The sequence below is a fragment of the Colletotrichum jinshuiense genome, chromosome 10, assembly GCF_051148585.1.
Source record: "Colletotrichum jinshuiense chromosome 10, complete sequence".
Lineage (NCBI taxonomy): Eukaryota > Fungi > Ascomycota > Sordariomycetes > Glomerellales > Glomerellaceae > Colletotrichum > Colletotrichum jinshuiense.
The window spans coordinates 1,821,083-1,836,112 of record NC_139303.1 but is presented as its reverse complement, the minus strand read 5'-3'; the positions used below and the strand labels follow the sequence as shown (position 1 = coordinate 1,836,112).

The 15,030-nt window shown below is 51.2% G+C and overlaps 4 protein-coding genes across 4 annotated transcripts; 2 read left to right on the top strand and 2 right to left on the bottom strand.

Annotated features, from left to right (window-relative positions):
- Window positions 1–1,279: 1,279 nt before the first annotated feature.
- Window positions 1,280–2,818, bottom strand: EsH8_X_000445 (uncharacterized protein; the record flags this gene model as incomplete). Its single annotated transcript, XM_083274533.1, has 2 exons — window positions 1,280–2,229; window positions 2,326–2,818. The coding sequence occupies 2 exons, from the start codon at window positions 2,816–2,818 to the stop codon at window positions 1,280–1,282; spliced, it is 1,443 nt and encodes a 480-aa protein (XP_083119925.1).
- A 3,528-nt stretch (window positions 2,819–6,346) lies between these two features.
- On the top strand, window positions 6,347–9,885 carry EsH8_X_000444 (C-terminal helicase domain-containing protein; the record flags this gene model as incomplete). Its single annotated transcript, XM_083274532.1, has 4 exons — window positions 6,347–6,561; window positions 6,618–6,768; window positions 7,599–8,253; window positions 8,750–9,885. 4 exons carry the CDS (start codon window positions 6,347–6,349, stop codon window positions 9,883–9,885), a joined length of 2,157 nt encoding a protein of 718 aa, XP_083119924.1.
- A 777-nt stretch (window positions 9,886–10,662) lies between these two features.
- EsH8_X_000443 (uncharacterized protein) lies at window positions 10,663–11,473 on the top strand (the record flags this gene model as incomplete). The annotated part of the gene is made up of 2 exons (XM_083274531.1): window positions 10,663–10,764; window positions 11,117–11,473. The coding sequence occupies 2 exons, from the start codon at window positions 10,663–10,665 to the stop codon at window positions 11,471–11,473; spliced, it is 459 nt and encodes a 152-aa protein (XP_083119923.1).
- A 2,056-nt stretch (window positions 11,474–13,529) lies between these two features.
- EsH8_X_000442 (uncharacterized protein) lies at window positions 13,530–14,505 on the bottom strand (the record flags this gene model as incomplete). Its single annotated transcript, XM_083274530.1, has 2 exons — window positions 13,530–13,758; window positions 14,330–14,505. 2 exons carry the CDS (start codon window positions 14,503–14,505, stop codon window positions 13,530–13,532), a joined length of 405 nt encoding a protein of 134 aa, XP_083119922.1.
- Window positions 14,506–15,030: the final 525 nt, after the last annotated feature.

The following is a 15,030-nucleotide window of genomic DNA, read 5'->3' as shown; positions in this document are numbered from 1 at the left end:
GCTTGGCTTTGGTAGAAAACCCTATTGTAGAAAAGTCGCAGTTGGAAGTTGAACATTTCCACGGCTTTCCGTGGTTCTTAATATGTGCATCTCGATCGCCCTTTGAATCGAAACCTCGGTAGCTGTGCTCACAAAATGCATATGTGCATCTATACAACAAGGGGCCGTAGTGGGACGTGATTGATTCCATATGTTTCGAATATAATACTAGCTTCTCGTGTTGGTTTTGGATTCGTAGCAACATATTTGAAATAGTTAATGGATCGAGGTTAACCCAGGAATCAGCTAACACGCGGTTATCATACTGTGGTCTTATTGCACATGTAAGGCAAATACTCACAATTACTCCAATTCCAGTCCCACCGTTTGTGGTCCAGATGGAACTGAAATGCGTTACGCAAAAGTTCGAAGGCCTCTGTCGAAGTTTCCTTCAAATAATGATTGTGATAGGGGAGCTCTGATTGCTCGATGTCACCCTTGAAATGGTAGTTTCTTCTTCCCTGGAACATTCTGTCTAGCAACTTCCCAAGGTTGCGTGATCGCTCTTTTTTTTCACTTGTTTGATGAACCAAGGTAGGCCAGAAGAAACTTGCATACTCGAACAGTCGATAATTGCCGGCTAACATGTTCTCGAGTATCTCGTCGTCATCAAGTTCCATGTCCATTTCATCCGATCCGAGGTAGGATAGGAAAGTCAAAGTTAGTTCTTCAGTGGCAGTTGAAAGGTCCAGATGCCTCCGAACATCTTTACTGAATATGTACCTGTTCGTCTGTTAGCTTGGAACTCACCTTACCTTCACGACATCGGATAGCATTATTTTGGCACTTACTCGTGGACTGTGAAGTGTACAAATTGTAGCTTTCCGTCCACCACCTCAATGATTGGACCACACATTTGGACGAAATTGACGTTCTTGACAAATTGTGGCAGTTCGTTGTCTTCATTCATGAGGCTTGGATCGATTGATAATGCTTGCTCCATCTCAAGTGCTGTTAAAGGAATGGGAGCGCATCCAATCCAGCCTAATACCTTCCGGCACTTATCACGAAGTTGTGGTTTCAATCTTTCGATTCGATGAAAAATACGATGGTATCTAGAATTTCGGTGTCAGGGGATTCTCGTTAAAATGTGATTATTGAATGTGAACCTACGCATCCTCCAAGTCGTCTGGAAGTGCTCTGAGTTCACGTCGAATTTCTTCAATGCTGCTCATCTGCTCCAAGTTGTCCAGAATTATCCGTGCGTACAAGAACATGCCTAATTTCACACAACGAAGTATTAACCATAAGATTCTGGCCTATCATTGAAAGGAAACTTGAACTTGCCATTTGCTTTGGCTGATAATGGTGAGATGAATCCGAGCACCTCTAACCTTGTTTCGCGGTTGAATTGTTGAGTGGCTATCCAGTTTTTACATCTGCTATCGACGTATGTCTGGATGCCGCCTGCGTTCTTTTCATCGACTCGAATGCTCGTAGCGTTGGGCTGGAGCACCCTGGAAATGTCGTCCTCGGCCCGGCTGGAGATCATAATTCGCAGATCTCCACAACTTTTTGAGACATCCTCTAATCGCTGTAGGAGGATCTGGCGTTCAAACTCTTCAATCTCGTCGAGCCCGTCAATGATGACATATACAGGCCCGGCCGTCATTAGGAACATCTTCAGCAAATCAACAGCATAACCTGTGTTTCCGCGAAGTTCGCGCTCTTTTGATTCAACCAAGAGGGATTGCAAGCTTTTGTCGTCTTCTGCAGCTTGAAAAATGAGAGATTGTACAACCGAGAGCGCTGATAGTTTGCTCTGATTAGCGTGGTCGGCAAACACAAAGAGGGTTCGATGTTGGTCTTTCATATAGTTGATAGCTGCTGCGGTCAAATATGTCTTCCCTGCTCCTGGAATACCCTGCAGCCACAGCCACACAGCGGTCTTGTTTGAGTCGTCCAACCATTCACAGAATTTTTCATCACGAAAGAGCCATGTACCACAGTCTGGGACGCATCGGTTGCGGAGCTGGTCCAGCCGATCGTCATGCAAGTTCGGAGACATGCGAGATTTCAAACCCTGGTATTTCTGGCGTTGTTGGTGGGCCTCCGCTTGCATGAAGTGCAAAGATGAGCGAACCCGAGCCTTTCTTGCTTCTGTGATGTCCAAGATAGTCACTTCGTTCCGCATCAGAAGTGAGTGCTTCTGAAGATTTTCGATCACAATATCAACCTTCTTCCGATATCCTCGAAATAATATTTCATGCATCTGTTTCCATGCTATTCAAGAAGTTACCAACTGAATGAATCCCCAGCACTAAGGTAGACGAATAGTAAACCTACCTGTTTTGCGGAAGAAATCGATCGTAATGCCGTAAAAGTCCAAAATGTCCTCATAGAATAAGGATAATGCAGCCTTGACAACGTCACTGGCCTCGAATGTCTTCGCTAGTAGCGCGAATTGTGGCAGGACGATTCCGATGCTAGCCAGCGCATCGGCCATCTTGTCGAGAACATCGTTGACTGCACTGGACCACAACAAGATCATCTTGATGGGACCCCATAGCAAGGCAAGCACCTCGGGTTTTGCTTGAACAAAGACCTCGATTGTAGATGCATACTCTGAAAGCCGGTCGAGAAAAGGTCTTATTTTGCCCAAGTATCGCAGCTTACCCTTCGATGCAATTTTCGCTTGGATCTCGGAAATTGCCTTGTACACGTCGTCGACTGTCGTCGTAGTTAAGACCTCGTCATACATACTTGAGTTGCGGATCTTCATGCGGAACGCCTGCTGAGCCTCTTCCAGTGCCTGCTGTGCTGTATTGTTTGTCGACATTTCGGAGAAGCCTGGAAAATGAAAGTGAAAATAGATTGTGCTGAAAATGAAGTTAGTTCGTGATACATGTTTGGAGGATCAAAACCCGAAAGAAGTATGAGAGCGTTTAATAGGATGGACCCCTTGACTTGGAGTCGCAAAGGGGTCTTGCCCCTTGACAGGGGCGGAACCGCTGTGGCGCATGCATGTCTAGATGAATACGGAGTGCTTAAGGAGGGCGATTGCAAGCCGAGGTGGACCAGACGTTGCATCTCAGCTGTTGGCAGCGTCGCAACAATCTAAAAACGGTGACCTGTCCGAAAACAGAACAGCAAGCCAACCAATTGACGACACAAAATAGCCCAGAATACAGACACACGGTCGCAAATCTGCAGCCGCGCCAACTGCGCGGCAATCACCTTGTTTCAGGGCTGATGAATGACGGCCAACTGCTTTCCAGTCCTCCTGGCACAACTCCGGCAAAAGGGTGAAATGCGCAGAATGCGCTCGTTGCCAGTAGTTAAGCTTTCATTTAACCACTCTACGGCACATCAAACTCTCCACAGCCGACCTCGCTGTAAATTTTGATTTTTCCCCCTTTAGCTTGAATCGTAAGTTTGTTTGTTGTTTGCAGATCTTCAAACTTTTTATTTCATGGCTCCAGTGACTCGTAAGCGGGCGCGCGCAGAGGAACTAGACAGGCGGGCAACAAAAAAGACTAGATATTGCGGCAACAACTCCGTCAATGCATCGTCATCGAAGAGGAAGGCCAAGAGCCGTTCCCGGTCCAAACCTTTTGCTCAGGATGATTCAACGGTTGATGCGGGTTTCATCCATACGCACACCAAATCAACACCGGTTTATATCGAAATATCTTCCGACGACGACGAACCCCCATGCAAAGAGACGCCGATCTCACTTACACAGGGTACAACAGGGTTGATGACAACAACATCGATTGCACCATGTTCAGGAGTCGTGTCGTCGGGAGCTACGGCGCCTATTGAAGCATACGACGTATGTTTCGGGTTGGTGCGATACTTCCTGCATTCTCTGCTTTCAAAACATGAAATTGACGAAATTCAGCTCATAGTAGAGGCTACTTGCACTGCCGACGCGAAATTACCTCATGAATGCTCGCCTGTGACGCTAACTTTCGAGGGAAGAGTTCTGAGAGTGTTCTTAGAGGGCTCGACGGAGCGGGTTGCGATTGTTGTCTCTAACACACTGGCTCGGCTGGTCGGCGATTTCGCCGTCACACTGACTGCCACCATATGCGGAAGAAAGCAGAAGTCATCCGCTGGCAAAGAACCCAAGAAAAAAGACGCCGATCCGACAGCCAGCGTGAAGTTTTGTTCTCTCAGGGTCATTTTGTATGGATTCCTCGCGCTGAAAGACAGAGTTGCAGATATCCTCGCAGAGGGTGACCTTTTCCTCCAACACCCCGGCGCAACTGAGTTCGATAGGACGGTCAAGTATGCAAACCCCCAGTATCTCCTCCCACCTGGAGAGGAGATGCCTGAAGTAGAGAAACTGTCCGGGTACGCATGTTGCGCAGGGCGAGTGGCCAGATCAGAAGCGACGGGAAGCGGGCTTGGAGAGCAGGAACAGAGCCAAATTTTCAACATTTTCAATACGGCCTACGACGCTAATGGAGTTCTGGCGAACATCGAACCTAGTCCAAGGCTAGCCACAGAGCTGAAAAGGTAGACTTCACTCCCCGGGGTCTGGTGGAAACTTTGTTGCTAATCTTTGATGATCATATGCTAACTGCATACGTCTAGACATCAAGTCGAGGCACTTGCAATGATGGTGGAGAAAGAAGTAGGCGTATATGACAATGCCTCATTTCCTGCCATGTGGAGGTCCTTTAGGGGTCCAAACGGGACACTTCGGTATATTAATCCAAACCCTACCTCCATATACAGCTTAGAGTTTCTGACTTTGATACTCTACAACTAGCTATCAACACATTGTAACAGAAACGTTCCTTATGGAGCGTCCTCCGCCAATATGCGGCGGTATACTTGCAGATGTACTATGAACCCTTCGCTGATAATACTGTAATGCCACTAATATCTCCCAGGAAATGGGCCTGGGAAAGACCCTCTCCCTTCTCTCACTTGTTTGTCATTCTTTAGACAGTAGGGATGATAACCCGAACTTGAGTGAAAGCCTTCCTAAAGCCACACTTGTCGTTACTCCTAAGTCAAGTAAGAAACACATAAACAATATGATTCATCCTCAAAAGCACTCAAAGAGAATTTTTCTAACGGTGTTTAAGCCATATACGGGTGGGAGAAGCAAATCAAAACGTGAGTAACTTCAATTATGTGAATTTGCTGCCATTCTTTTAGAGAACAAACCATTGACTATATCTGGGTGGTATTAGTCATATCCTCGCGGATAAAATTCGCTGGGTCACATACCACGGCTCAAAGCGCCATGAAATTTGGAAGGACATTGAACTTTACGATGTTGTGTTGACAACATACGACACACTCAGGTCCGACAGGGGTAAAGAAACACTTTTATTCGAGCACCGTTGGGCGAGAATAGTCCTCGACGAAGGTATGCATCACCTCCACCCGTAGACATGTTGCCCGTTCATTGCATAGGAAGCTAAGCGCCCCCGGATAGCACATAAAATTCGGAACCGGTCATCAAGGATATTTAGAGACGCTTGCGCGATTAAAGCCGATTTCCGATGGTGCCTCACTGGAACCCCGATCCACAACAACATTGATGACTTCGGCGCTCTGCTGGCCTTTGTCAAGGTGTCACCTTTGGAAACGTCGAGTTCCTTTCATAGCTACATAATTGAACCTCTGAAGAAGCACAGAGGGAAAGGCCTTGCGATTCTCAGAAGGGTTGTTGCTGCGACATGCCTGCGCCGAACAAAAGCAGATCATGCCACGGTGCTCAAGCTTCCGCGCAAGGCAGAAAGAGTGGAGCGGGTCGAATTGGACCGCAAAGACAGGCGGTTGTATGAGTTCTTCAAGCGCTTCTCGTACCTCACTGCCGGTCTCGACAAGACTTCCAAGAAGAAAGCGGCCACCAACATCCTGGTTCTCATTTCCATGCTTCGTCTTATCTGCGATCATGGCGAGGCCCTCATTCCGAAATCAGCTCTCACAGCGTGGAAAAAAAGGGACAAAAATGCACTCACTTGGGAAATGCTCGAATCCACCATCAAGAAATGTGTCTCGTGCAACTGCCAGATCGAAGAGCTCGGCACTGCAGAACCGGTTACGGAGGGCCTAAGATGCGGCCATGTCTTGTGCGGGAGCTGCGTGGCGAAATCCCAAACGTCTGCCAGCCAGTTGCCATGTCCCAAGTGCAAAACAGCTGCGCTCCAGTCACCTTCAGCGAAGGTTAACACTAACTTGACGATCTCTCAAAGTGCCGAAGCAAGCCCTTTGAGACCGCGATTTCCTCCATCTGCCAAGGTTGTGGCGCTCATTCGGAACATCTCAGAGAAGAAGCGGAGACCCAGGCGGAAATCAGGACCTACCAAAAGGTACGAAGTCATAAGCCACACTGGACAAGATGTTTGGCTCTATATTGACTACCTCTAGCGTGATATTCAGCTACTGGACAAAGATGCTCGACCTCATTGCTGCCGCGCTCAAAGAAAAAGGCTTGAAATTTCGCCGTATCGACGGGCAGTCATCAATGTCCCAGCGTAAGGAGGCTATGGAGACATTCGGTAGTGATCCAGAGTGCAACATCATGCTGGCGAGTATTGGAGCCGCTGGCGAAGGGTGTGTCTTGCCTCGCCACCATGTTTCTACAATGTATCATGCTAATTCTCGAGCAGAATTGATCTCACCGCTGCAAAATCAGTCCACATCATGGAACCCCATTGGAACCCCATGGCAGAGGCTCAAGCCGTCGACCGCGTGCACCGCATAGGGCAACAACAAGATGTCGAGGTAGTGAGATACATCGTCGACGATTCTATCGAATCAGTAAGCCCATCACTTATGACTGTGCCCCTCGGTTTAGTACATCGCTTGCTCACCTATACATACCAGTATATTCAATGGGTGCAGAGGGACAAATTGAGATTGATTACCGACTCATTATCCACGTCGGAGCTGAAAGTCGAAAACATCAACGAAGAACGGTGGAAGGTCAGTTCATTGGCACCAAGAGTAGACACCAAAACGCTTACAAATCCCATAGAAGCTTTTAAACTATCTAGAATAACCCTCCAGGGGTCTTTTAGCTAGGCAAGCTATCTGATCATTGTTATGAGCTTCCCAGAGGATATTCGAGACAGCTGAGCCCTGATGCAATGCAGGCGGAGATCTTAGCTTGCAATGAAATTGTTCCATGAGTATCATTATGATCTTTTCTACAATCATTGTATTATTGAGAGTCAATGCTATTTATCTTCCCATCTCAACAGCATACATCTAAATATCTTTGTTTCTCTCCGGAACTCTTGCATTTTCGTCCCAAGGCATGTCACAAAGACTCGGAGGTTAATGCCCCTTATGAGCAGAGATGAACCAAATCACCACTTCAGGACGGGTTGACTAGACCTGCCGTGATGCACTGCGCACCCGAAGATATGACCATGTGCCTTGCCGACTCATCCATTGCTTAGTCGTTGAGTACCCGCTCTGACTGGAAAAAGCTCGCATCTCTTGGGTTCTTTCTTCAAAAATCACATCCAGTCAGTCCTCCCTCATCATCATCAGAGCAAGCCCTTGGGCCTCAAAACGAAACAGGCTCCACCAAGTATGTTGATATCTATGCCCCTATCCATGATTTGGATCTGATACAAAAAAAGGTATCCGATTTGGTTCGCTTGCTCCCTCAGGACAACTCTAAGCCAACTTGCTTCCCACTGAATCCGAGCATCAAGATCGCAAACATGGCCAGAAAAATACCGGCGACCGCCCAGCCTCTTGACTCTCTGTCGACCGAGCGATCTGTCAAACGACCTCGAAGCTCTGCTTTGGCGTCTGACATGGCTTCGTCCACTAGCCCCTTTACTCTTCCTCGCCTTCGACCCATGACTGCCGCACAGATGCAGTATTTCGAGTCTACTGGCAAACATAACGGACAGCAGGTCCACCAGCAAAACATGGTTAACCAGTATCTGGACTCGCACTACACCGACCCCGCGAAGCGAGCCGAAGCCGCCGCCATTACAATCGCAGGCTTCGCCCTTCGAGCTCTTGAGCAGAAGAAGGAGGAAGAGAAGAAAAAGAAGGCCGAAGAGAAGATACAGCAACAGAATATCAAGTTCCTCCGGGATGACCAGGTTGCCGTCTGCCGATCCGCATTGAACCTCCACATCACCCGAATCAAGGCAGCTAAGATGCTCTTGGAAGACTGCATCCAGAATGCGAATGATGAATCTGGCATGCTGATGTCCCGAGTGCGTCTCGGTCTCATGAGCGTGGAGGAGATGTTCGATAGCGCTCTGGCAATGAAACAGGGTGAGAGTCCTGCTGTCCCATACAAGGAAGTCGAGGAATAGGACGTCAACGAGGGAAGGTGAAAAATTAGAGGGTTGCTCGGGAAAGTGTCCAAGGTATCGACACGGTAAACCCACTTGGCAAACAGAGGCAGACAGATCAAGTAGAATAAACAGACACATCTTGGTGCAATAGCACACGCACTGAAGCAGAAGGAACGTGGCAGACCCAATCGATTCCCGGTGCCTCGCTTATTTGCTGCTTTCCTCTTTGGCGACAAAACTCGCAAGACCCGATCCATTCGTCACCTCCCTGATGTCAATTTCACTTAGCCGCTTCACCCAAACACAACCTCTTACCTCCACGTGATCGGCTCACCCAAGTCCAGGTAATTCACATCACAACTTGCCCTCTGATATTTTTTCACTCAACAATTCTGTTTTCTTCCACAGTCTGCTTGCGAGCGAGCGAGCGACACCAAAAAAAGGGTCAACCGACCCCGTCGTACCAACCCTAGGAATCTGCTCTTGCCACAGGCTGCTGTTCGCCATGTCTGACAATCTCTCCATTCCAATGTCTTCTTTCCTCCCTTCTGTTCTGAAGGAGACTCCTCCCAAGACCAAGCCCAAGCCCAAGCCACAGAGCCCCTCGAAGCCTGTTTTACTCGCCTCCACAGAGAAGACTGGCAAGCAGACGGAGCGCTCCGAGAAGACGAAGCCTCAGGAGATGAAGCTCGAGAAGGCAAAACCCAAGCATAAGATAAAGTTCGAGGAGAAGATGAAGCTTTTGAAGCTCAAACGCAAGCGCAGACTCACGGAGTCGCCTCCCGCCAAGCGCCAGAAGATGAACGACACCAAGCCAGCCTCCGTTGAATCGCAGAAACCCACGAAGCTGTCCTCCGAGACGAGCCCAGCCATGGCTGATGGCAAAGAGAAGCCGAATCCCACTGTTAACGCAGCCGGAAAAGCAGGAGAGGCCTCTGTTGCCGAGAAGCAGGACCCTGACTCTGACGAAGAGCCGCTGCCGAGCTCCCACTACTCTCAACGCTACCGACGCTTCATGGCCCAAACCGCGCCTATCCCCATGAATCCACTCGTTGGCCGCGCCGCTATAAGCGCTGGTGTGGCTCCCATCCAGTCGGGCAAGGCTAAAGAGCCCACCATCGCTCCTGATGACCAGATATTCATATCCCGATCCGCCTTGGAGCTGATGATGAAACGCATCCAGACCGCCAGAAGAATTTCCCAGGAATGCATCGATGCCGCTAACAACTTTGAGGCCGCGAGAAAGGAGGGCATAAGCAAGGAAAGGGAGGACGAGATGCGTGCTGAGCTGGTGGTCGAAGCTCGGTCCTTGTCTCTTGGCATTAGGGCGGTCCACAACGCTTCAATGAAGCTCGTGATCGACGATGGAAACAGCACCGCAGCTACCAACAGGGTCGCCAAAGCCGAGAACCCTGTTCTGACTGAGACATCACCTTCCGCTGAGAAACCTACCGCTTTCAAAAAGCCCTCTGCTGTCGGCGAGAAGATTGTTGTCGCTGAGAAGCCCGCTGCACGCAAGAAAGCTGTCAAAAAGCCCGCTGGTGATGCCAAGAAGCCCTCTGGTGCTACCGAAGAGCCTGCCCTGCGCAAGAAAATCATCTTCAAGTAGAACGCCAGCATCAAGCACGAATATCCGTTCACTGGTATAATACCAGCATAACACTACAGATGACGCGTCTTTGTTCTGCCAGCAACGGTTTGAGGTTTCTAAGATTGTTGGTGGCATTTAGGGATTAATGGGTAGACTGACCAGACACGTTGACCAGAGCACGGGGAGAAAAGGCATTTGCACATGGAATTAGCAGATCAATGAGACTTTCAGTCAATGCAAACCCGTTAGCTTTTATCAGACACCCTTTGTCACCATGACACATTGAATGGCTATGTTCTTGTTCTCACTCAGATTGTGATATTTTCAGATGGTTTTATGACATACCAGAACTAAACTTACGCAGCATACGATAGTTCTCACAATATGCTGATTTATATTGTCTTAAGAAACCTGCTAGATGGAGCTATGCAGGAATTGGGCTATAGCTCCGGTTTGAGCCTTTGTAACTCGCCTCTGTCATATCCAGTTATACACCGTTTGTGTAGGCAACCCCCTCCCCCGAGAAAAACGCAATCTAGTTTGGAAGGTCTACTTTTCACGTTCGCGGTTTGGCATCCAGACTTGAAACTCTGCTGTTTTGTTTACATTGGATGATGCAGTGATACGCAAGGCAAGCCAGCCAAACTTCCCTGCCATCAACTCCAACCCCCTGAACTTGGGCGACCAAAGTTCCCATCACGTGTCCTTGCCCTACACATCAAAGCCAAATTCAGTCACTCAATCAGTCTACCCCTTTGATCTTGCGCCGCACAATGCGGCAGAGAAGACCCAAACATGTCTGGGCTCGATGAGATTAGCTACTCGCGCGACGAAACCGTCGCTGCGGTCCGCAACTACTACATCTTCCTCCCCAAGATGTATCTCGATGAATCCGACGTCATCGAGCCTCCTCAAGGCGGCTGGCCCAACATCGGCAACCTCCGATGATGGGTAAGACGGACGTGGTGGTTGACCTCCTCCTCCGCCTTCCGTACATCCGCCCGGCCGAGGACGAGGGCCCGCAAGCCGACCTGGAGTACCGCTTCTCCTACTAGCAGCAAGTCGCCGCCTCAGTTTCCGCAGAGGACGACGGCGAGGACCTCAGGACGTGCTCGGAGCCCCCGAGCTCCTTGAAAATATACCCCCGTACATCATCGGGCTCAGTTACGGCGGCAGCATTAACAGCAACTTCCTACAAGACCCCCGGCTGGGGATCGTGCACTGGTACGATCACATAGGCGAGATCTAGGACAACCTGGGCGAGGAGCCTTACTGGGTGATGCCGGCCACAGTCGTGGACGACCACTACGACTGGGCGCCCGAGGAGGAGGCGGAGTGGCGCGCAGAGTACCCGGCATGGACCGTGGCCGACTTCTTCGAGATACTCAAGGACTGGTTTCGCAGGCTCAACTTCGTCCCCGTCAGCTCGGGTAGCGTGTTAGACGTTTACAGACGGCTCGACGCCGAAGAAGAAGCCGTGGTTTACGAAGTCGAAGTATCTACCGGGAGCACAGCTGGCAAGATCTGGAGGGCTTCGGCAAAAATTGTTTGCCTGGCGGCTGTAAGGAGGGCGCTGGGGAAGCAGCATCCCTACCATGCAGTGTAGTCGGGCGAGCTGAAAAGTGGCTCACTTACACGAACCATTTCAGGAATGCAAAGACAATCGGGGCAACGGGCATGCTTTCGCATCGTGTCTGCTTTACATTATGTATGGTATATTGCTAGCACGGCATCGCGACGAGCATCCGACCCGGCACATGGGCAAGGGCTAGACGGCCACGGCGAACTGCGCCTAGCTGAAGACTTACGACAAGGACGAGTGCCCGATGGCACGCCTCCCCTGATTCCATAGATGCAGCCATGGTGTACGTCGGTAAGGGCTGGCGCGGGCCAAGCCGTGTGCTACCTGCCCGACAGCCAGAATCGAGCCGGCGGACAGACGTGGCAGGGCGCCCGTTTCATGCCTCCAGCCGTGGAGCTGTCGGGCAAGGAGGTCTGCAGCAGGGCCGCCGAGCAGACCATTCAAAGGGGGCTGAATCCAAGATATTGCTCTAGTCGTTGGGGGCCGTCACCATGGACAAGTGGCCGGAGTGGCCATCGGATCGTGGGGCCAGATCGGCAACGTGCATGCAGATGCCCACGCATTTACAAATCTACGAACGTTTGTTCTCCGAGCACGAACGGAGGTTGGAAATGTTTCGTCTCTAAGGGGATATATGGTCGTATGATTGTTCCCGCGCAATCAAACGTCCACTCGCAAACAGTTTCAGTATTGGCGTAACCTGAGGCGAGGTGTGGCGAAGCGCGGTGCGACCATGCACATGGCCGAACACACTGGTTCGGACCCGTCTCCGACCCCCGAACGACGAAGTGCCATTCGCGGTGGGATTCGTGTCCTCTTCCTGCTTGTGCTACGTGACGAGAGCCGCCCAGGTGACTCTCAGCCGAGGTTAGGAGACGCTAAGAATATCCGCGTGCAGAAGGGGTTCTGCAGGCGTCCGGGCGCAGTGGCATGGCGGCTGCAGCATGACGGCCTGGAGGGATGATGCGGGGAAGCCATTGAGCGAGGCAGTCGGGTCGAGGACGGAACCGTCGGTTGCGCGGGGTCTGGGTCGAGCCAAAGGTTAACTGGGCATGTTCATGCACAACGTCATTGGATCAGCGACGGCTTCATTTATGTGAACAACTTTAATTTATCTGTATAAACGCCTAAAAGGATCCCCCTTGTGTCCCCACCGGCTGACGGCCGGATTGTCTCCCACCGGGCAAACATGCCGACAATATTCCTCATTCAATCATGACAGCGTGGCCTGTTCGTAATCGTGACGGTGATGAGGCTGGGGTTCACGCCAGGCCGACCTGCTCTGTTTTTCCCCCAGATTCAGTCGTATTGGCGAACGTGCCCGTGTTGGTCCCTTTCACCCATCGCTTCCCCCATAGCAGCGCCAAGCGCCGCCATCCCCATTGGGCCGTCTCTTTTTGCTGCGCTTCATTTCACCCCTCTCTCTGCTCGGCAGATTCGCTTCTCTCCGGCATCCGGGGACGCCCATGGCGGGGAAGGCGGTGGCGCTTCTGGGGGACACTCTTCACCGGGCGCTGGTGGCAGTTTTTCGGTGTCATCTGACATTTGCACGTTGTTCTCGTTCGTTCTCGTATATGTGTTTCTGTTGTTCGTTTGCACTGGCTGTCCCCAGCAGCTGGCGACAGGGCGCTGGACTCTTGGAAAGGTTGGGGGATCGGGTGCTGGAGGTGCCCATCGTGAATCATGCAGAGGCAAATCCATGGCAAACAGTCGTTCCATTGAATCCCCCCTCCCTCATCAGCTTCCCTCGGCCAGTCGAGGTATATAATTTTCGGGTATCTTTAATCGAATCGTTTCTTCTTGTGTGGTTCTCTTCTTAACTGCTCAACGGCCCCGACAAGTCACTCGGCGGAGAAAGAGCACCGGAACGGCAAGCGTGCGCGCGGGGCAAAACAGAGAGGTATATATTTTTTTCAAAGCAGGCCCTCCAACTCCAAAGATGCAAAATATGGCCACATAATTGTGACGAGGTATATGTGTCTCGGAAGAGGAGACGTCAAGTATGGACAACAACAAATGGGGGGGTATAGAAATTGTCGATAATGGACGGGCCGGCACCGCGCGGGCATGCGCGCGGGGCCTAGTTCGTCTTCTGCTTGGGGGCACCCTTGAACTTGCGCGAGATGGACAGCACGGCGACGCCGGCGACCATGAGGGCCTCGACGCTCAAGAGGCCGACCCAGATGACGTTGAGAATCCGCTCCTCGTAGCCGCTGCCAATGTACATGGTCATCTTGTCGTAGAGCATTGGGTAGCCGCCGGAGACGAAGAGGAAGACTTGGGTGACGTAAAAGGTATACCAGTACGGGCTGGAGGAGGGGAGGAGACAGGTCAGCACATGTTTGGCGGATGGGGTGAAGGGGGGTGGTTCGCAATCTTATAAAATGGTGCGGGATGGGCTTTGGCTTTGCCCATGTTGTTTTTTTCTTCCTTTTTAGTCCCATCATCATTCCGTGGACCGCAGTCCCCAAAAATAAAGAGAGATAAATTGCGGGGACCATGAAACCCTTGCCGCATGGAAGAACCATGGGTTGGGAGTGCCCCTCACGGCTTGCAGCGCTTGCTTTGGGTTTGACGCACGGAGCCCGGCGCGGCAGGTTGAGAGACGAGTAATGCGGGTTGAAACGGTGGTGGGCGCTGGAAGCTGGGATGGGATGGGATGGATGGGATGAATGGTGGGATGCAAGCAAGGAAAAAGCGGTGATGTGGGACGGGGGTGGGTGATGGAGTTCAGACGGGGTTCAGACGTCTGCGTCAAGACGACAGGCGAGGAATGAAGGGGGCGACAAGCAAGCAGGGAAAAAGGACCCCCCAAACACGAAAATGCAGGGAGAAGAACAGGTAAGATGAGAAAACGAAGGAGGGAAAACCGCCACTTACCGGCTCTCATCAGTCAAGCGCGTCCACCAAATGCGGTGACGATCGTCCTCGCCAGCTTGCGATGCCTGGATTGCGAGAATGAGTCCAGAGAGGCAAAAGGCGAACAGGAACATCATGCGCTGGAACAGCGTGACGTGGGTGTTATAGTCGAGCAGGGTCTCTAGCAGGGCGAACATGTTGGCGGCCTTGTCTGTGCAGCGACTTCGGGTGCGGTGAGAGAGGGTGGACGGAGGGATTTTGGACACGTCGGCGGAATTCTGGAGCTGATGCGCGATGCAGACTGAGAGTGCAGTAGTGTTGGAGGCGGATACACACAGTTGCGGTGTGACGGCGTGAGAACGGCAGGGCCACGAGGACAGGACGGCGGGGCTGGGCTGGGCTGGTGGGCGCTGAGCTGAGGTGAGCTGAGCCGGGCCGAGCTGATGGGCGTTCGAGTCTTGTCTAGGACAAGGCAAGGGCCGTTAATGGCGTTGCAATCGGGTTAATTACGATTATGCGACGGATGCTGCGAATAGAGACACGTGTGTCTCGGAAGGCCACGAGGAGGGGCAGCAAGGGAGCGGGCGAAAAGAGCTGGTGAGGAACAAAGAGCAGAGCAATCAAGACAAGACTGGAGAGTGGCCAGAGAGTTGCGTTGGAAATATTGTCCTCTGCTGGGGGGGAAACGGCCGAAAATTAAACAAATTAAACATATTCCCGCC